Raw genomic sequence first — 21,635 nt, 5'->3', positions numbered from 1 at the left:
AGATAAGGAATATTAGTGTAGATTAGGTAGTATTGTGTAGATAAGGGATATTAGTGTAGATTAGGAAGTATTGTGTAGATAAGGGATATTAGTGTAGATTAGGAAGTATTGTGTAGATAAGGGATATTAGTGTCAATTAGGAAGTATTGTGTAGATAAGGAATATTAGTGTAGATTAGGTAGTATTGTGTAGATAAGGGATATTAGTGTAGATTAGGAAGTATTGTGTAGATAAGGGATATTAGTGTAGATTAGGAAGTATTGTGTAGATAAGGGATATTAGTGTAAATTAGGAAGTATTGTGTAGATAAGGAATATTAGTGTAGGTTAGGTAGTATTGTGTAGATAAGGGATATTAGTGTAGATTAGGAAGTATTGTGTAGATAAGGAATATTAGTGTAGATTAGGAAGTATTGTGTAGATAAGGAATATTATGTAGATTAGGAAGTATTGTGTAGATAAAACATATATGCGTAGATTAGGAAGTATTGTGTAGATAAAACATATGCGTAGATTAGGAAGTATTGTGTAGATAAAACATATGCGTAGATTAGGAAGTATTGTGTAGATAAGGGATATTAGTGTAGATTAGGAAGTATTGTGTAGATAAGGGATATTAGTGTAGATTAGGTAGTATTGTGTAAATAAGGAATATTAGTGTAGATTAGGTAGTATTGTGTAGATAAGGGATATTATTGTAGATTAGGTAGTATTGTGTAGATAAGGGATATTAGTGTAGATTGGGAAGTATTGTGTAGATAAGGGATATTAGTGTAGATTAGGAAGTATTGTGTAGATAAGGGATATTAGTGTAGATTAGGTAGTATTGTGTAGATAAGGAATATTAGTGTAGATTAGGTAGTATTGTGTAGATAAAACATATATGCGTAGATTAGGAAGTATTGTGTAGATAAAACATATGCGTAGATTAGGAAGTATTGTGTAGATAAGGGATATTAGTGTAGATTGGGAAGTATTGTGTAGATAAGGGATATTAGTGTAGATTAGGAAGTATTGTGTAGATAAGGGATATTAGTGTAGATTAGGAAGTATTGTGTAGATAAGGGATATTAGTGTAGATTAGGTAGTATTGTGTAGATAAGGGATATTAGTGTAGATTAGGAAGTATTGTGTAGATAAGAGATATTAGTGTAGATTAGGTAGTATTGTGTAGATAAGAGATATTAGTGTAGATTAGGAAGTATTGTGTAGATAAGGGATATTAGTGTAGATTAGGTAGTATTGTGTAGATAAGGGATATTAGTGTAGATTAGGAAGTATTGTGTAGATAAGAGATATTAGTGTAGATTAGGTAGTATTGTGTAGATAAGAGATATTAGTGTAGATTAGGTAGTATTGTGTAGATAAGGAATATTAGTGTAGATTAGGTAGTATTGTGTAGATAAGGGATATTAGTGTAGATTAGGTAGTATTGTGTAGATAAGGGATATTAGTGTAGATTAGGAAGTATTGTGTAGATAAGGGATATTAGTGTAGATTAGGAAGTATTGTGTAGATAAGAGATATTAGTGTAGATTAGGTAGTATTGTGTAGATAAGGGATATTAGTGTAGATTAGGAAGTATTGTGTAGATAAGGGATATTAGTGTAGATTAGGTAGTATTGTGTAGATAAGAGATATTAGTGTAGATTAGGTAGTATTGTGTAGATAAGGGATATTAGTGTAGATTGGGAAGTATTGTGTAGATAAGGGATATTAGTGTAGATTAGGAAGTATTGTGTAGATAAGGGATATTAGTGTAGATTAGGAAGTATTGTGTAGATAAGGGATATTAGTGTAGATTAGGTAGTATTGTGTAGATAAGGGATATTAGTGTAGATTAGGAAGTATTGTGTAGATAAGAGATATTAGTGTAGATTAGGTAGTATTGTGTAGATAAGAGATATTAGTGTAGATTAGGAAGTATTGTGTAGATAAGGGATATTAGTGTAGATTAGGTAGTATTGTGTAGATAAGGGATATTAGTGTAGATTAGGAAGTATTGTGTAGATAAGAGATATTAGTGTAGATTAGGTAGTATTGTGTAGATAAGAGATATTAGTGTAGATTAGGTAGTATTGTGTAGATAAGGAATATTAGTGTAGATTAGGTAGTATTGTGTAGATAAGGGATATTAGTGTAGATTAGGTAGTATTGTGTAGATAAGAGATATTAGTGTAGATTAGGTAGTATTGTGTAGATAAGGAATATTAGTGTAGATTAGGTAGTATTGTGTAGATAAGGGATATTAGTGTAGATTAGGTAGTATTGTGTAGATAAGGGATATTAGTGTAGATTAGGAAGTATTGTGTAGATAAGGGATATTAGTGTAGATTAGGAAGTATTGTGTAGATAAGGGATATTAGTGTAGATTAGGTAGTATTGTGTAGATAAGGGATATTAGTGTAGATTAGGTAGTATTGTGTAGATAAGGGATATTAGTGTAAATTAGGAAGTATTGTGTAGATAAGGAATATTAGTGTAGGTTAGGTAGTATTGTGTAGATAAGGGATATTAGTGTAGATTAGGAAGTATTGTGTAGATAAGGAATATTAGTGTAGATTAGGAAGTATTGTGTAGATAAGGAATATTATGTAGATTAGGAAGTATTGTGTAGATAAAACATATATGCGTAGATTAGGAAGTATTGTGTAGATAAAACATATGCGTAGATTAGGAAGTATTGTGTAGATAAAACATATGCGTAGATTAGGAAGTATTGTGTAGATAAGGGATATTAGTGTAGATTAGGAAGTATTGTGTAGATAAGGGATATTAGTGTAGATTAGGTAGTATTGTGTAAATAAGGAATATTAGTGTAGATTAGGTAGTATTGTGTAGATAAGGGATATTATTGTAGATTAGGTAGTATTGTGTAGATAAGGGATATTAGTGTAGATTGGGAAGTATTGTGTAGATAAGGGATATTAGTGTAGATTAGGAAGTATTGTGTAGATAAGGGATATTAGTGTAGATTAGGTAGTATTGTGTAGATAAGGAATATTAGTGTAGATTAGGTAGTATTGTGTAGATAAAACATATATGCGTAGATTAGGAAGTATTGTGTAGATAAAACATATGCGTAGATTAGGAAGTATTGTGTAGATAAGGGATATTAGTGTAGATTGGGAAGTATTGTGTAGATAAGGGATATTAGTGTAGATTAGGAAGTATTGTGTAGATAAGGGATATTAGTGTAGATTAGGAAGTATTGTGTAGATAAGGGATATTAGTGTAGATTAGGTAGTATTGTGTAGATAAGGGATATTAGTGTAGATTAGGAAGTATTGTGTAGATAAGAGATATTAGTGTAGATTAGGTAGTATTGTGTAGATAAGAGATATTAGTGTAGATTAGGAAGTATTGTGTAGATAAGGGATATTAGTGTAGATTAGGTAGTATTGTGTAGATAAGGGATATTAGTGTAGATTAGGAAGTATTGTGTAGATAAGAGATATTAGTGTAGATTAGGTAGTATTGTGTAGATAAGAGATATTAGTGTAGATTAGGTAGTATTGTGTAGATAAGGAATATTAGTGTAGATTAGGTAGTATTGTGTAGATAAGGGATATTAGTGTAGATTAGGTAGTATTGTGTAGATAAGGGATATTAGTGTAGATTAGGAAGTATTGTGTAGATAAGGGATATTAGTGTAGATTAGGAAGTATTGTGTAGATAAGAGATATTAGTGTAGATTAGGTAGTATTGTGTAGATAAGGGATATTAGTGTAGATTAGGAAGTATTGTGTAGATAAGGGATATTAGTGTAGATTAGGTAGTATTGTGTAGATAAGAGATATTAGTGTAGATTAGGTAGTATTGTGTAGATAAGGGATATTAGTGTAGATTGGGAAGTATTGTGTAGATAAGGGATATTAGTGTAGATTAGGAAGTATTGTGTAGATAAGGGATATTAGTGTAGATTAGGAAGTATTGTGTAGATAAGGGATATTAGTGTAGATTAGGTAGTATTGTGTAGATAAGGGATATTAGTGTAGATTAGGAAGTATTGTGTAGATAAGAGATATTAGTGTAGATTAGGTAGTATTGTGTAGATAAGAGATATTAGTGTAGATTAGGAAGTATTGTGTAGATAAGGGATATTAGTGTAGATTAGGTAGTATTGTGTAGATAAGGGATATTAGTGTAGATTAGGAAGTATTGTGTAGATAAGAGATATTAGTGTAGATTAGGTAGTATTGTGTAGATAAGAGATATTAGTGTAGATTAGGTAGTATTGTGTAGATAAGGAATATTAGTGTAGATTAGGTAGTATTGTGTAGATAAGGGATATTAGTGTAGATTAGGTAGTATTGTGTAGATAAGGGATATTAGTGTAGATTAGGAAGTATTGTGTAGATAAGGGATATTAGTGTAGATTAGGAAGTATTGTGTAGATAAGGGATATTAGTGTAGATTAGGTAGTATTGTGTAGATAAGGGATATTAGTGTAGATTAGGAAGTATTGTGTAGATAAGGGATATTAGTGTAGATTAGGTAGTATTGTGTAGATAAGGGATATTAGTGTAGATTAGGAAGTATTGTGTAGATAAGGGATATTAGTGTAGATTAGGAAGTATTGTGTAGATAAGGGATATTAGTGTAGATTAGGTAGTATTGTGTAGATCAGATATTGCGCCATTTTCGGGGCGGCCGCGTGACGTCACACGCGTCCACTGCAAGTGAAAACATGGCCGCTCTGTGCCTGCGTTCTCAGCCAGGCTGCGGAGGCAGAGTGGCATCCACAGTTCAGCAATGCGATCGCAATTGAATTGCTTGCCCTGCGCTGGGCGGTCCCCAGCATGCTGTCACAAGCAGTCACCTATTTGTTAAAAAAAACTGCATCTGAAGCTGAATACGGTCCATGAAGTGGGTTGGGTGTAATGTGCTGTTTGGCCTGTGATACCTAATCTTCTCCTTCCAGGGATCCAAGAGAGTTCTCCGGTCCAATGAGTATCACTTGCCTCCGAGTGGAGTGATGGAGACAGAGCTGGAGTTGACATTTTCTCTCCAGGTAAGTGGCCTTTGTCATTATAATAATGGGAGTTGGACTGAAGTACTTCCATACAGAGATGGCCATATACGGCACGATTATCGTTCCAAGTTGCCAAATAAAAGGCAAGTTGTAACGATAAAATCGTGTAGTGTACGGTACTGAACGATAAATCGTATCGTCTGTTAGCATGAAAATACTAAAAAAATGGCCAAAAACATTGGACATTCCAGCTTGTTAGTTAAATCAAACATGATTGAGTTAACGAGCCAAGCCAGCCGATTATCGTTCCAGTGCAGGAGGAAAGCTGGAAATCTCCCCTCTTACAACTGTATTTAATTGTTATTATTAAAGTGGGGGTCTGGAGAGTGGGCTCACATCTTGTGGACCTATTTGCTTAACTTTCTAATACATAAATAGGATATACAAAATAATAATTTCCAGGGGGTACGAGAAAAAAATCTGAAAAGTGAAAAGCTGTGAGCACTATAAGTGAGTAAGAACTGATGTATTGCAGCCGTTACCACATTGCAGACAATCATTTCCCTGACAGCGATGTCACTAATAAAAAATCTGCTGTGATTTTCCTCACGCAGCATCATTTATTACTGGCAGTGCGCTCTCCACATGTCAGGCTTCCCCCCACTTCCCGCATCGCACGGCAGCAGCTGCTTGTGACATCAGGAAGCCGACACGGCCCGCCACCGCAATGATCTGGACACGCCTGTGTTGTCCAGACCGTCCCCCACCAACTGCGTTCTAACACCGCTGGCACGCCCCCTCCCGCCCTGCGACCGCCTCTGCCTGTCAATCAGGCAGAGGCGATCGCAGCCCTGAGATGCTTTTAGCATCTCACTGGGCCTCCCAGGGTGCGTGTGCGCACTCCCTAAAGGGCTTTAGACTGCGACAGCGATCCAGTCTGAATTAGGCGCCATGTTGCAATGCGAGGGGAGCAAATACATCATACTTTCCAACTTTGTAGGACTCCTCTCCAGGAGTCTCCCAGAGAGGAAACGCTGCTTCAGGCAACTTCTGTGGTGGAGCCAAGCTAACACGTCATTGTGCGCCATCTCCGTAGCACAAAATGCTGCAATTCGCTAGTCAATGAGGAAGGGGCAGTTTCACATAATTTTGTCCCACCCCCTCAAAACGAAGCTGTGATTCCCAGTGTCTTCTCTACATCCTGCCTGCTACCCTACGGGAGATCTGGCTACTCTTCTGGGGTTGAAGGGGGACTACCCAAAAAATTTGGATTTTACCGCAACTTTCGGGAGAGTGAGTAAGTATTAAATACATTTTTATTTCTCTAACGTCCTAGTGGATACTGGGGTTCTGTACTTTAGTACCATGGGGTATAGATCGGGCCCACTGGAGCCTGGCACTTTAAAAACCTTTAGTGTGTACTGGCTCCTCCCCCCTATGCCCCTCCTACCAGACTCAGTTTTAGAAAATGTGCCCAAGAAGCCGGGTACATTTCTCTGGAGCACCAGAGAGTTTCCTTTATTTTTATTTTAGTTTGTTATTGTTAGGTAGCCCTGGTTGGCAACCAAGCTACCTGCTTCGCGGGACTTACAGGGGGGACCGAACCATCCTCCTGAGGGTTAATGGTTGGTAATCCCAGCTGACAGGACACTGAGCTGCTGAGGTACTGATCACACATCGTTAGTATGTGTGCCCACACCAGCAGCTAGCCGCCACCCTCTAACAGATGCCGAAGTTTCAAGGTGTGGTGTTACACCGGGGTCCCTGTTAACGGGTCCCCGGTTCAGTTTGGCGGCAGGTTACACGGCAGTCACTGGCCCAGAGCTGCGGTGCCCGCCGCGGACAAACTGGCTCAGGGCTTATGCCCCACGGTGCTCCCTACCACTGAATGCTTTGTGTGCACTGTATACATTTTCTGATGTGTAAATAATGTGGCCAGTATAATCTATTACTCAGGGACCGCGCACAATTACAGGGGGCGGGGATTACCGGAGCAGTCGCCATTTCCTGTTGCTGCGGATCTTTCAGGCTGCATGTACGCTGCTCCTCCGGTGACCCACGCTGCTACAAGACTCTGTACTGGTACCAGGGGGCCATAGAAGGGGGGAGCACGCCAGCGGCAGCACCGCCTCACTATTGTCAGGTCATACACTTACGTTACACATTTTACTGCTGTGTTCCGTGTGCTGGTGTCCGCTCCTCAGTGTCACTCCAGGGGCTCTCTAGGGTCTGTGTGGAGGTGTTGGTTAGTGGGCTGCGCTGTGTTACAGTTGTGTAAGATGTCTGTTGACATGTTTATGTGTGCTGCTTGTAACTCAACCCTATCTTCAGCGGGGTCACTCATGTGTGAACAGTGCTCCTTATCTCCACAGGGACACAGTTCACAGGCACCTGACTTGCTAGATACTTTTAAGAGCTTTTTTCACAATGTAAATTCAGAATTAGCTGCAGCTAAAAAAGAGTGACAGGTGTTAAAACACTCTAGTCATTGTGTGGCCAAAGCAGCAGATACCAGAAAGGCTTCTCAGCCCCCTCTAGTGGTTTCACATAAACACTCACTGCCTCAGGTGCTCTAGTCTGATTCTGATCAGCCTGATGTGGAGGATGATGATGTGGATGAGGACAGAAGTTGTACTTTAAAGTGAGACCAAAGACCTCAGCAACTTTTCCTGTGTCTAAAGAATTAAACTCCCTGGCTAGGGAGGCTTGGTTAAACCCTGATAAAAAAAATAAAAATTCCTCAGAGGTTTTTAACTACTTTTCCCCTCCCAGAAAGGTATGGGAAAACCCCCCATCAGTCGATACGTCTGTATAGACTTAGACTGTCTAAGAAATTGGTGCTGCCTGTACCAGGGGCTGTATCCCTTCAAGAGCCAGCTGACCGTAAAATTGAGACCACACTCAAGGCAATTTACGGCAGCGGGTGCCGCACACTGCCCCATAATTGTTTGTGGGTGGATTTCCAGGGTGGTAGTCAAGTGGTCTGATATTGTTATTGACAGTTTAGACTCTCTGCCATGGGATGAGGTCATTACTCTGCTGCAACATATACAGGATGCTGCAAATTTTCTGAGCAAGGCTATTAAGGAGTTGTGTAAGATAAATGGCTGCACTTCTGCTATGGCTGTTTCTGCGCGCAGAGCTCTGTGGTTACGTCAGTGGTCGGCAGATGCTGATTCCAAAAAGGGTGTGGAAAATCTTCCCTTTACAGGTGATGCCCTGTTTGGAGACAAATTAAATAAATGGATCTCCCAATCAACGGCGGGTAAGTCTACCTATCTGCCGTCGGCTGCGCCACCTGCTAGACGTTCTTACACCGGACCCTCCTTGCAGTCCTTTCAGGTGGCAAGGTTCAGAGGCAGGGGCCGAGGCGTCTCCACCACTTCCAGAGGATCTTGTGGTTAGTCTCGTAAGCCTGCCACTGCAGTCTCCCTGGACCAGACCACCGGATCCCCTGTCGCTAAGCCTTCCACGTAATGGTTGGCCCCAGCAGCAAGGTGACTTTCAGGTAGGTGCTCACCCTCAACACTTCGCCCACGTGTGTGCGGAGTCCTGCTGTGATCCTTGGGTGAGGTACCTCATTTCCCAAGGATACCGTCTGGAATTTCAAACACTCCCTCTTCACAGATTTTTCAAGTCGGGCTTACCAGCTTTACCCGCATCAAGAGTTTCCTTGCAAGGGGCTATTCAAAAACTTTTGCGAACAGGGGTGGCGGTTCCAGTACCTCCTCCGTTACACAACAGGGGTTTTTACTCCAGTCTTTTTGTCGTTCCCAAACCAGACTGTTCAGGCGGTGGTGTCCACTCTGTAGGAGGGGGAGTTCCTGGTGTCTCTGGATGTCAAGGATGCTTACCTTCACATTCCCATGTGGCCGCCCCATCAGGGCTTACCTCAGGTTCGCCATATTGGACGACCATTTCCAGTTTCAGGCCTTACCCTTCGGCTTATCCACAGCTCAGAGGGTCTTCACCAAAGTCATGGCGGAGATGGTGCTGCAACTGCGCAGGATGGGTGTCAACATAGTCCCATTCTTGGACGATCTCCTAATAAAAGCTGTGTCCAGGGAGCGTCTGCTGCACAGCATCGATCAGACGACTTGCCTACTTACGGATCATGGGTGGATCCTAAATTTTCAGAAATCTCACCTGGAACTGACCCAATGTCTTAAGTTCCTGGGAATGATACTGGATACAGTGTCTCAAAAGGTGTTTCTCCCGATGGACAAGGCCTTGCCTATCCAGGCTATGATACGCTCGGTGCTCAGTCCTCGCAAGGTATCCATACATCTTTGCATCAGGTTACTGGGCAAGATGGTGGCTGCTTACGAGGCAGTCCAATACGGCAGATTTCATGTCCGACCATTTCAGCTGGATCTGCTGGACAAATGGTCGGTGTCTCACCTTTAAATGCATCAAGAAGTGACCTTATCTCCGAGAGCCTGGATTTCTCTGTTATGGTGGCTACAGGTTCCTCACCTGGTGGAAGGCAGGAGTTTCAATATCCACTTGTGGATTCTACTGACAACGGATGTCAGCCTCCGGGGTTGGGGGGGCTGTGACTCAAGGGGCCCAGTTCCAGGGGATATGGTCGAGACAGGAATCTGCTCTACCAATAAACATCCTGGAACTCAGGGCAATCTACAGTTCTCTTCTGCAGGCTTCTCATCTCCTGAGGGATCGGGCGACCCATGTTCAATCAGACAACGCCACGGCGGTGGCGTACATAAACCGACAAGGGGGAACAAGAACAGAGCAGCGATGCGAGAAGTGTCAAAAATCCTCCTCTGGGTAGAGGCCAATGCAAGGGCCATCTCAGCCATATTCATTCCAGGAGTATACAACTGGGAAGCGGACTTCCTCAGCAGACACGACCTCCATCCAGGGAAATGGGGTCTACATCTCCAGGTGTTTCAACAATTAATTCACCGGTGGGGCTGTTCTCAGATAGACCTGATGGCTCCTCGTCTCATCAAAAAGCTATGCCACTACTGCTCTAGAAAGAGAAATCCCCAGGCTGTAGCAGTGGACGCGCTGACGACGCCTTGGCCGTACCAGTTTGTGTATCTGTTCCCACTTCTACTGCTCATCCCAAGAGTTCTCAAAAGATTAAGAAGGGAAAGAGTTCTAGCAATTCTAATTGCCCCAGATTGGCTTCGAAGGGCGTGGTACTCAGACCTCCTAACCATGGCTCTGGAGGTTCCCTGGCCTCTACTGCTCCAAGAGGATCTTCTTCAACAAGGTCCGTTCGTCTATCCAGACTTACAGCGACTACGTTTGACAGTTTGGAATTTGAGAGGGAGATTCTAGCGAGAAAAGTTCTTCCCTCCCGGGTTATTTCCACCATGATCCAAGCATGGAAGATGGTGACGTCCAAACATTATCATTGTATCTGGAAGAAGTATGTTTCCTGGTATGAAAGTAGACAGGCGTCTCCCATGGAGTTTAGAATCGGTCGTTTTTTACTTTTCCTGCAAGCAGGAGTGAATCTGGGCCTACGTTTAGGCTCTATCAATGTACAGATTTCTGCACTTTCTATTTTATCCAGAAGCAACTCGCCTTATTGCCGGAAGTACAAACTTTCCTTAAAGGTGTTCTTCTTATGCAACCGCCCTTTGTACCTCCCACGGCTCCATGGGATCTCAATGTGGTTCTATCCTTTCTTCAGTCGGACTGGTTCGAACCCTTACATAGGGTGTAGTTAAAATTTCTCACCTGGAGGACAGTTACGTTAATGGCATTGGTGTCTGCCAGACGTGTCTCTGAATTAGGGGCCTTATCCTGTAAGAGCCCTTATTTGATTTTTCATGAAGACAGGGCGGAACTTAGGACACGTCCTCAATTTTTACCTAAAGTGGTGTCAGCTTTCATGTAAATCAACCTCTTGTGGTTCCAGTGTTGTCTGACGTTTCCGTTGGTCCTGAGTCCTTGGATGTGGTCAGGGCTCTGAAGATTTATGTCAAAAGGACGGCCCAGTATCGGAAATCTGACTCGCTGTTTGTCCTTTATGACGCCTCCAAGATTGGTCGGCCGGCTTCTAAGCAAACTATTGCTCGCTGGCTCCGGTTGACTATTCAACAGGCCTATTCTTCGTTGACTCTGCCTTTGCCGACGTCTATTTAGGCCCACTCGATGAGGTCTGTGAGTTCTTCCTGGGCGGCTGCCCGGGGTGTCTCGGCCTTACAGTTGTACCGAGCCGCAACTTGGTTGGGTTCGAACACGTTTGTAAAATTCTATAGGTTCGACACCTTGGCCAAGGATGACCTTCACTTTGGTCAGGCAGTTTTACAGGGGTCTCAGCACTCTCCCACCCATTTGGGAGCTTTGGGACTTCCCCATGGTACTAAAGTACAGAACCTCAGTATCCACTAGGACATTACAGAAAATAGGAATTTAATACCTACCGGTAATTATTTTTCTCGTAGTCCGTAGTGGATATGGGCGCTCGCCTCAGTGCTTCATCCCTGCTTACCTGTGTAAGACTTTGGTCTGCCGGCCGTTGCGGTCCGAGTTTGTGGTTGCGATAGCCTTGCTATCCTGGTTCGGTTGGTGTTGCCATCCTCTGTTCTGGTTAGCGCCCTCCTTTCGGTTATGGTTGTATTATTCCTTCTATCGTGGTATGTCCGTCTCCTCGGGCACAGTTTCCTAGACTGAGTCTGGTAGGAGGGGCATAGAGGGGAGGAGCCAGCACGCACATACACACACTAAAGGTTTTGAAAATGCTAGGCTCCATTGGACCCGATCTATACCCCATGGTACTAAAGTACAGCATCCACTACGGACTCCGAGGAAAGGAATTACTGGTAGGTATTAAATTCCTATTTTTTTTTTCTGTGCAGAGTGAATACTGGCTGCTGTGCGCACAGCATCTATTCAGAGATCACTCACTGCTTTGCAGAGCAGATCAGCGGGTGATCCAAGGCTACCCCAACTGCCCCCCCCCCGCCCACTGAACACTGTGGCCCACGGGAGGGACAGCGGGACAGTGTCCGAATAGCAGGACTGTCCCGCTAAAATCGGGACAGTTGTGAGGTATGCTTTTACTGCAGTGTCCTATGTCTTGCTGCCAGTTCGCCTGCCCCCTCCGGCATCAACAATCCCCACTCCCTAGCTGCGGCTCACGTGGAACAATAGCTGCTGCATCCACCGGCATAGATATGTATGATAGGGGCGCACCGGAAAGCTTTCATAGCCCTCCCTGCGCCGCATACTCTGTGAGCCCCGAGGCCTCCACTGCGCGCGATGTCACAGGAGTGCTTCCCCGCCACAGCCGCGCCCAGATCCCCAGAGGCCCTGACTCCGCAACACAACACCTGGCCTGCCGGCCTGGAAGCCCCGAGATGGCTAATGTAACGGATAGAGTGGGTGATATCGCGGTGAGTAATGTCTGGATGCTGAATCAATGTAAAAGGTGACAGTGCTGTGTAGTGCAGTGTCACTGACACTGCACAGCACTCTCATGTTTTACTTTGATTCAGCGAGTCAGTCAGTTCTGCTAGCCAGTCACTATTGTTAGCGCTGGTGTCTCAACGCGCCGCATTACAGGGAAATAGACGCACTAAATAAACTACAGCTCCCAGCAGCCCTTAGAGCCGAAGCATTCCGGCACTAAGGGCTGCTGGGAGTTGTAGTTTAGCGAGTGCATCTTCTTCCCTGTAATGCGAAGTGTTGGGACACTGGCGCTAACAATAGTTACTGGCTGCTTGGCTGCTGTGCGAGTCTCCGGGAGAGCCACTGCCAAAGGAAGGACAGCAGCTTAGCTGCTTCCAGAAGGAGAAGCAGGAGAAGCATTACCCGCCCCTCCCCCACTCGCAGTACCTCCTGGTGCCATCCGCGGCACCCCCACACACACTCCTCCACCACCCGCGGTGGCTCCAGACCCCACCCGCAGCTCCCCTGCACTTGCCCCTCCCCCACCTGTGGCACCACTGCACCCACCCCTCCCCCACCCGTGGCACTCCTGCAACCGCCCCTCCTCCATCCGCGCTACCCCCGGACCCCCTCTCCCATCCGCGTCTCCCCCGCACCCGCCACTCCCCCAACCACAGCATCTACTAGGTGATTCATCAGGCCCTGCGTGCGCTGTTCACACCGTTGCAAGGGGCTACGACCCCTTAACCATTGCACGCCCTTTGTCCGTGCAATATTTAACCACTCACACAATTATGATTGGAGGTACTACTCCATATAATACAAATATTGCACGCCACAAGGGGCGTGCAAGGGTTAAGGGGGCGTAGCCCCTTACGACGGTGTGAAGAACGCCTGTAGGGCGCGATGAATCACCTAGTATAAAATAATTGACATTCAATTTTCACAAATAACCTATTCATTGGAAAAGATAAATAAAGGTTTGTTTCTGTTGATTACACAACTTTATGTTTTTTTAATTTTGCTTGTACAGTATTAAATCAACATATTTTGCCAAAATAAATTAAGAATTTTTTTAATGAATATGAAAAAAAAAAAATTCTTTAATATAAGAGTCAGGGCTACTATAAGGGAGGGGCGACGGGGTAGTCATCCTGGCGGCTCCACACATTAGGGGCCCTCACACACAGCTATTTGCTGCTGAGTAGTCCTCCTCCGGCGGCTCAGGGAGAGGCCTCGACTCCAGTCGTGTGTGGCAGGCCACACATCACCGCTTCCTGCAGCAGAGGTCAGACCCGGGGGACCCTCACACAGCGGACTTGCCCTATCCTGTCCAGGCAGAGAATTCAACGGTGGGGGGTTTGCTGAGGGGTGTTTTTCAGCTATTTTAGTAGTGGGGGCCCCCACAGCTCAGTTGCCCCTGCACTCACACCAGCCTTGATCCGGCCCTGTAATGAGTTACTCGCAGTAAGATTGTTTCCTCTTCAGCTGATGTCCGTCTGTGCCGGGGGGCCAGGTGCCTCCTCTACATATAACACTTCTATAACATTTGTGTTACCTGATGTCTTATACTAAGTGTCAGCTCTGTCTTCTGCTTTCTCTAGTATCCTCACTTTTTAAAGCGAGATGCAAACAACCTGCAAATCATGTTACAGAGACGGAAACGATACAAGAACCGAACCATCTTGGGCTACAAGTCCTTGGCCATTGGAGTCATTAACATGGCGGAGGTAATGTGGTCTCTCTGGATATTCCTGTAACATATCCAGATATCCGTGTATATTCATATCTCCATAAGGAAAATACACAGTTTAGAACAATGATGTGCAGTCAGGTGAGACAGGGGAGGCAGAGCTTCTCCTGTCATACTCCAAGACACTCCAGAGTTCTGATTATAAAAGTGATAAGAAAATGGCAAGAAAGATATTATAAATACTCTGGAGCAGGCGTTCCCAACCACGGTCCTCAAGGCACACCAACAGTGCAGGTTTTAGTGATATCCAGGCTACAGCATAGATGGTTAAATCAAAATAACTGAGGTGCTAATTAAGACACCTGTGCTGAAGCCTGGATAGCACTAAAACCTGCACTGTTGGTGTGCCTTGAGGACCGTGGTTGGGAATGCCTGCTCTGGAGTATACTGGAGTATGACAGGTGAGGCAGTGCCTCCCATGCTCCCCTGCCTGCCTTGTCCGCACATCTCTGCTCAAAACTGCCCAAATTTCCAGCAGTATGTACTATTGCACCGTTGTACACTATGCAGTGATTGGACACTGACAGCAAATAGATCAACGAGATTTATAGACGTCAGTACTTTGTAGGTCCACCACGTGCAGTGATTACTGCAGACACCCTTCTTGACAAACTGTCCACAAGTTCCTGGACAATAGCAGGCGGTATGTTTTGCCATTCCGCCTTAAGTACAGTGACCAACTGCGACACTGAAGAAGGTTGAGTCGGACAAGAACGCACCCAACGCTCCATTTCATCCCAGAGGTTCTCAGTGGGGTTAAGATCTGGACTCTGAACTGGCCAGTCCATCCAGGTTGCCAGACTTTCTGTATACCAGTCCAGCGTCACCCTGGAAACATAACAGCGTACAGCCTACGTTGATCCCCTTTTCAAACTCGGTTAGCTCCTTCCGGCAAGCCACCTCATTAGCAAATTATCTAATCAGTGGCCCCCCCACCCATTTTATACCTTCCCACACCTGTGTCTGCTGCAGGAGCACACCATTTCACTTGTATTGAGATGTCCAATCACTCTTGTCTACATAGTGTATAATGCCCACATGAACCCTCAAGCTCATATATGTGTGTGTAAATCTGTCTCTGATACTAGCTAGAATCAATCAATTCATTTAACTTTATTGTCATCAACAATTCACGTACATGAACAGTCAATGAAGAAAATGACATGTGCAATCAACAAAGTCATAAAAAAAAAAATGATCACCTTAAACCTTCCACAATGACAGGTAGTACAATTTAATATGTTTAACGCTGTTGAGAAAAAGCTACGTTTTAGTTGACGAGTGCGGCATAAAATAGATCTGTATGGTGTATTTGATGGCAGCATACTATAGCAAACACTTCATGGTTTGGGTGGGACGAGTCTTCTAGTATTTTTTGTACTTGATTAAAAAAAATATTTTTTTTATATACCTCCTGCATACTAGATAATGCAAACCAATCACTTTACCAGCTGACTTGACAACTTTTTCAAGAGACTTGCGCTCCACTGCTGTGCAGTTGCCAAACCACGCAACAATCCCATAGGTTAAAACACTTTCAACAATAAAAGAATAAAAATGTAATACAATTTCCCTGCACAATTCCGAGGCACACATTTTCCTTCTTGACTACACCCTGAATGGACACTCCAGGACAGATCCTTCGTAATATTAACACATACAATGTAAAAGAATCCACCTCATCCACATTCTGTCCGTTCAGGGCTAATGGCGAATATTCCCGTTTCTCCAGTTTCCTGAAATCTGCTATGACTTCTTTAGTTTCTTTAACATTCAGAATTAAGTAACTATCATAGTTCCACTTTTCAAGCCTTGAAACCTCAGATGTATATTCAGTCTCCTCTCCTCAGATAATGATGGACATGACTGAAGGAATCCCACAGACGAGTCTTGTTTGGCAGCTGCTGTGTAAACTGAAGGGTGGTCATGTATGGCATGAGGTATGGACAAGCAGCTCTGGTCCATGATAGTGTACGAGCCTTAAGTCAGGGTTTCCAGCTTATGTACATAAATGGGTAGCAAACCAACAAGTGTCACAACCACAGGAGGCAAAGCAAACAGCAACAGTGAGACACCAAAAAAATGCTAATAACAAATTATTTCCACAGCTACACAAACATCTCTGATAGAGGTCTCCGCTTGTCTTATCTCCTTCTACATACTGTATATACTCCAGTAGTGGTCACTACTTTCCTGTCAGCGAGCCTGCCCCGCTTTAGTATGAATAGATATCTTGTTTTCCTGTGGTACAGGTGATGCAGCGTCCTACTGAGGGCATGAAGGTGCTGGATCTACATAGTAATAGGAAAGATCCTGCTATACGAGTGGCCGAAATCAGCATTCTCTCCCTTTCCAGCCAGCCCATCGATCATGAGGAGGTCCATGCAGCGACACGGCCGAAGATCAAAGGCCTGGGTGAGCAAGACCCCATAATGTCACCTGCTGTCTGAGTAGTCAGGGGATAGTGTAACTTGTATGAGACAATATTAGAGGGGGAGAAACGCGTCATGTAAGAGAGGGGAATAAAGTAACACTGTAGCACTTCTTTATGAGGAGAACGCTTATATGTCTTAACATTATAAGGCAATTAGGGGGACATGTACTAAGCAGTGATAAAAGTGGAGAAGTGAGACAGTGGAGAAGCTGCCCATGGCAACCAATCAGCTACTCTGTTTACTTCCATACTATGCAAATTATAAATGTTACATCAATGCTGATTGTTTGCCGTGGGCAACTTCTCCACTGGCTCACTTCTCCACTTTTATCACTGCTTAGTACATGTCCCCTTTAATGTGTCATGTTATACTGGGGGGCACAGGAGATACTTCCCTCTGAGGTGGAAAATTATATTGTTACTTATATGACTAAGGGGAAATGTATCAAATCTCAGAGATAAAATACCAACCAATTAACTCCTAGATGTAATTCTTCAAACACAGCCTGTAAAATGTCAGTTAGGAGCTGATTGGTGCAGTACTTTATCTCTGTTCCAGGTTTGATACATCTACCCCTCAAATATTGGGGGCTACTCCATGCATGTCAGAGAGTAACGTAAGATGAGACTGTGACACTTCCCTCTGAGGAAGCATAGAATACTGGGGCAGATGTATTAACCTGGAGAAGTGATAAAGCAGTGATAAGTGGAAGGTGATAACGCAGATTTGATTTGATTTGAAAAATGACAGTTAGGAGCTGACTGGCTGGTGCGTTATCACCTTCCACGTATCACTGCTTTATCCCTTCTCCAGGCTTAATACATCTGCCCCAATGTCACTTATATGACGCAATATTACAGATATAAAAAAGAGAGGAGAACAGAGAAACACCGTGACACCTCCCACTGAAGGGACAGAGGGTAATGTAACTTATGTGACACAATATAGGGTGGGCTGTATACACCAAGCGTCCCATCAAAGAGGGGGCAACAGAATAACACTGTCTTTTTTTGGAAAGCAGCTAGTGTAATATGTTCTTTATAATGAATAGCAGAGCGTTGGACCCAGGTTAATGATGGGTAATTATAACTGTGGTCTCCAGTGATAGTTTCCAGATCTCATTACACAAATTTACACAAGTGTTTCTCCTTCATCAGTACGGGTATACATCCCACAAACCTGTACATGGTGACCCTCTTGAGATGGGTTATTGGTTGATGATCTGCGCTGCCTCTTTCCTGAACCATGGAACATGTTTTACAGACGCTGACCACTACTGGGAGGAAGAAGATGATGATTATAGCTATTCCTCAGAGCCAGAGGGCAGTGATGAAGGTCAGGGCCAGGTAAGTGTAAGACACTCCCGTGTTTACTCCCAGCTTATACGAGTGCAGCATGGTGATACATATCAGGGAGGGATGATGCAAGTAATCCAGCCGATCGGAACGATACCCTGCTTGCAGACTAGAAAAGATGCACCAGCGGGATCGGTATGAAATACCTACAATCAAAATCCCGACGGTCAAGATCCCGACAGCAATTGATCGACGGTCAAAATCCCGACATGGACAAAATACCGACATTTAAAATGACGACAGGTCAAAAAGCCGACACGAGTTTTTTCATTTTTTTTTTTTTTTTTGGGTGTGTATGTTGACATAGGTCGACATGGACACAATATAAGTGTACCACGTCCCCTCGCATGGCTCACTGCGTTCGGCACACTGTTATAGTCCCCCTCCAGGTCCACTGGGATGGTAAAGTATGAACAAGTCGGTTTCAATGAAAAAAAAATCATAAAAAACTCATGTCGACTTTTTGACCCGTCGACATAAAATTTTTTGGGATTTTGACCTTGTCGGGATTTTAACTGCATCCCGCACCAGCACAGTTGCGTTTCCATGTGTGTATTTTGAGTTGCCAGCATCCTCATACCTAGTGTATAAATGCCTCCAGAACAACGATACATCGATTGTCATCATCGTCAAATAGGAAATATGTTCCCGTTTTATTTAGGTTAAAAATTGACATCTTGTAGCCAACACTATCTGTATACATGTAACGCGAAATAAGACATCTGCGCGCTCTCACTGCAGTGCGCTTACGCGGTAACACCCCTCATCTGTCTTTGCAGGCGAAAGGAGCTGCATTTATGTGATATGTCAGGATAACACAATATGCACTGAGGTCTGGTGACATAAGATCCATTGCTCTTCAGCAAGTGTAAATGACTTATCGGCCATCCATTGTTCACCATTATAACAGAAGATCAAGGACAGTGATCAGGGATGATGCTTGGGGTCTGGGAACCCCCGGCCCAGTCCCACAACAAACGCCAAACTTTTGCTGTCACCCCTGCCGTGCAATATAATGCTATAAGTGACACTGAGTACCATATGGACTCTCATCAGTATTTGTATAGTGTTCCCATAATGCTGATCGCATGACGAGAGATATCTCTAGGACACCCCATAAATTAATTTATTAAACAGAATGATGAATATGATCTTCATGACTTGTCTGTTAAAACTTTCCCCTCATCATGTTACGGAAATCACTGTTAGTCTTCGAAATTCTTGATTGATACTGAGGCCCAAATGTATCAAGCCTTAAAGAGTGATAACGTGGAGGGTGATAAAGAGGTCTATTCATGAAGCAGTGAAAAGAGTGGAGAAGTGAGCCTGTGGAGAAGTTGCCCATGGCAACCAATCAGCTGCTCCGTACAATTGTATAATATGCAAATTATAAATGTTACTTCAATGCTGATTGGTTGCCATGGGCAACTTCTCCACTGGCTCACTTCTCCACTCTTTTCACTGCTTCACAAATAGACCCCATGGAGAGATAACACCCCAGCCAATCAGCTTCCTACAAGATGTGTTTGGAAAATGAGAGGAGCTGGTTGGTTGGTACTTTATCTCTCTCCACCTTATCACTTTTTAAGGCTTAATACATTTGGGTCTAAATTACCAGTAACCTGTTTGGTGGAGCTCTTCTTCCAGCTCTGGAGGTTTGTGTGGTGGTGTTGGTGGTGGTGGTGGTGGAGGTGGTATAATGGGGCTGAATTTCTCCTGCCCAGGATGTAGACGATGAAGAGGATGAGATTAGGAGACCGAAGAAGCTCGGCAGGAAGTTGATTCGCAGCACATCACTCAGCCGGCAGGTAATTGTATAGCATCTATAAAGCACCACATGTTATCTGCAGAGCATAGGGATGAGCAGAGAACACATGTAACATATGAACAATGCACAGACATTGACGAATAATACGTGATTACACAAAGCACAGTGACACAGTAACCAGTTACCAGCAGCATGGGCTCAAGAAACAGGGCTGGTGCAGTAGTAGAAGGGAACACACAAGGGGACATGGCCCTGCTCCTAAGGGATTACATACTAGAGGGAAGGGGCAGACACAAGCAGGGTGGCACTAAGTGCGGAGTAGAAATGGTGTCATAGGCACAGGAGCTAGAATGGCTGATAGGCTTGAATGAAGACTTTCGTTTTCAGGGCACGTTTGAGACCTAGAGTGATAGTGAGACGGCAGAAAGGAGGTTAGAGATGTATGGAGAGAGTGGCCTTGTAGGTCAGAGGGAGGAGTTTGAATTTGAACTTGTGTAGTTTGTTCGTTATGACAAATGTTATTATATCAATATACAACACATAAGGCAATAAGATGTCATTATTTATTCTGAGTGCAGTGTCCTCATATGAAAAGAGTCTTATTAACATACCATAGTTAGCTAATAATGACCTCTCTCTTCTGTAGCCTATAGGATTTCTCCATTGCTGCATCCAATTATGGGACTCACCTATACTACTCACACTTGTACACCCTCACATGTACCATACTCCCACCTATGCTACTCACACCTACCCTACTCCCACCTATACTACCCACACTTGTACACCCTCACACCTACCCTACTCCCACCTATACTACCCACACTGGTACACCTCACACCTACCCTACTCCCACCTATACTGCTCACACTGGTACACCATCACACCTACCCTACTCCCACCTGTACTACTCACGCTAATACATCCTCACACCTACCCTACTCCCACCTGTACTACTCACGCTAATACATCCTCACACCTACCCTACTCCCGCCTATACTACTCACACTGGTACACCCTCACACCTACTCTACTCTCACCTATACTACTCACGCTAATACATCCTCACACCTACCCTACTCCTACCTGTACTACTCACACTGGTACACCCTCACACCTACTCTACTCTCACCTATACTACTCACGCTAATACATCCTCACACCTACCCTACTCCTACCTGTACTACTCACACTGGTACACCATCACACCTACCCTACTCCCACCTGTACTACTCACGCTAATACATCCTCACACCTACCCTACTCCCGCCTATACTACTCACACTGGTACACCCTCACACCTACTCTACTCTCACCTATACTACTCACGCTAATACATCCTCACACCTACCCTACTCCTACCTGTACTACTCACACTGGTACACCCTCACACCTACTCTACTCTCACCTATACTACTCACGCTAATACATCCTCACACTTACCCTACTCCTACCTATACTACTCACACTGGTACACCCTCACACCTACCCTACCCACACCTATACTACTCACACTGGTACACCCTCACACCTACTCTACTCCCACCTATACTACTCACACTGGTACACCCTCACACCTACCCTACTCCGACATGTACTTCTCACGCTGGTACACCCTCACACCTACCCTACTCTCTCTCACCTATACTACTCACACTGGTACACCCTCACACCTACCCTACTCCTACCTATACTACTCACACTGGTACACCCTCACACCTACCCTACTCCTACCTATACTACTCACACTGGTACACCTTCACACCTACCCTACTCCTACCTATACTACTCACACTACTACACCCTCACACCTCCCCTACTCCCACATATACTACTCACACTGGTACACCCTCACACCTAGCCTACTCCCACTTGTACTACTCACACTGGTACACCCTCACACCTACCCTACTCCCACCTATACTACTTACACTACTACACCCTCACACCTCCCCTACTCCCACATATACTGCTCACACTAG

At 44.1% G+C, this 21,635-nt stretch overlaps 1 protein-coding gene across 3 annotated transcripts in view; it reads left to right on the top strand.

Moving 5' to 3' along the window:
• Positions 1-21,635, top strand: part of LOC134910558 (phosphofurin acidic cluster sorting protein 2-like) — a 327,980-nt gene that overhangs the window by 140,825 nt on the left and 165,520 nt on the right. For all 3 annotated transcript variants that reach the window (XM_063918731.1, XM_063918732.1, XM_063918733.1), the window contains exons 4-8: positions 4,924-5,013; positions 13,947-14,072; positions 16,348-16,510; positions 17,794-17,876; positions 19,610-19,693. In XM_063918731.1, the coding sequence (XP_063774801.1) occupies positions 4,924-5,013; positions 13,947-14,072; positions 16,348-16,510; positions 17,794-17,876; positions 19,610-19,693 (546 nt within the window). The remainder of the gene's footprint in view (positions 1-4,923; positions 5,014-13,946; positions 14,073-16,347; positions 16,511-17,793; positions 17,877-19,609; positions 19,694-21,635) is intronic.

Source organism: Pseudophryne corroboree, chromosome 4 (assembly GCF_028390025.1).
Source record: "Pseudophryne corroboree isolate aPseCor3 chromosome 4, aPseCor3.hap2, whole genome shotgun sequence".
Lineage (NCBI taxonomy): Eukaryota > Metazoa > Chordata > Amphibia > Anura > Myobatrachidae > Pseudophryne > Pseudophryne corroboree.
The sequence above is the reverse complement of the archived record's forward strand: the minus strand, read 5'-3'. Positions and strand labels throughout refer to the sequence as shown.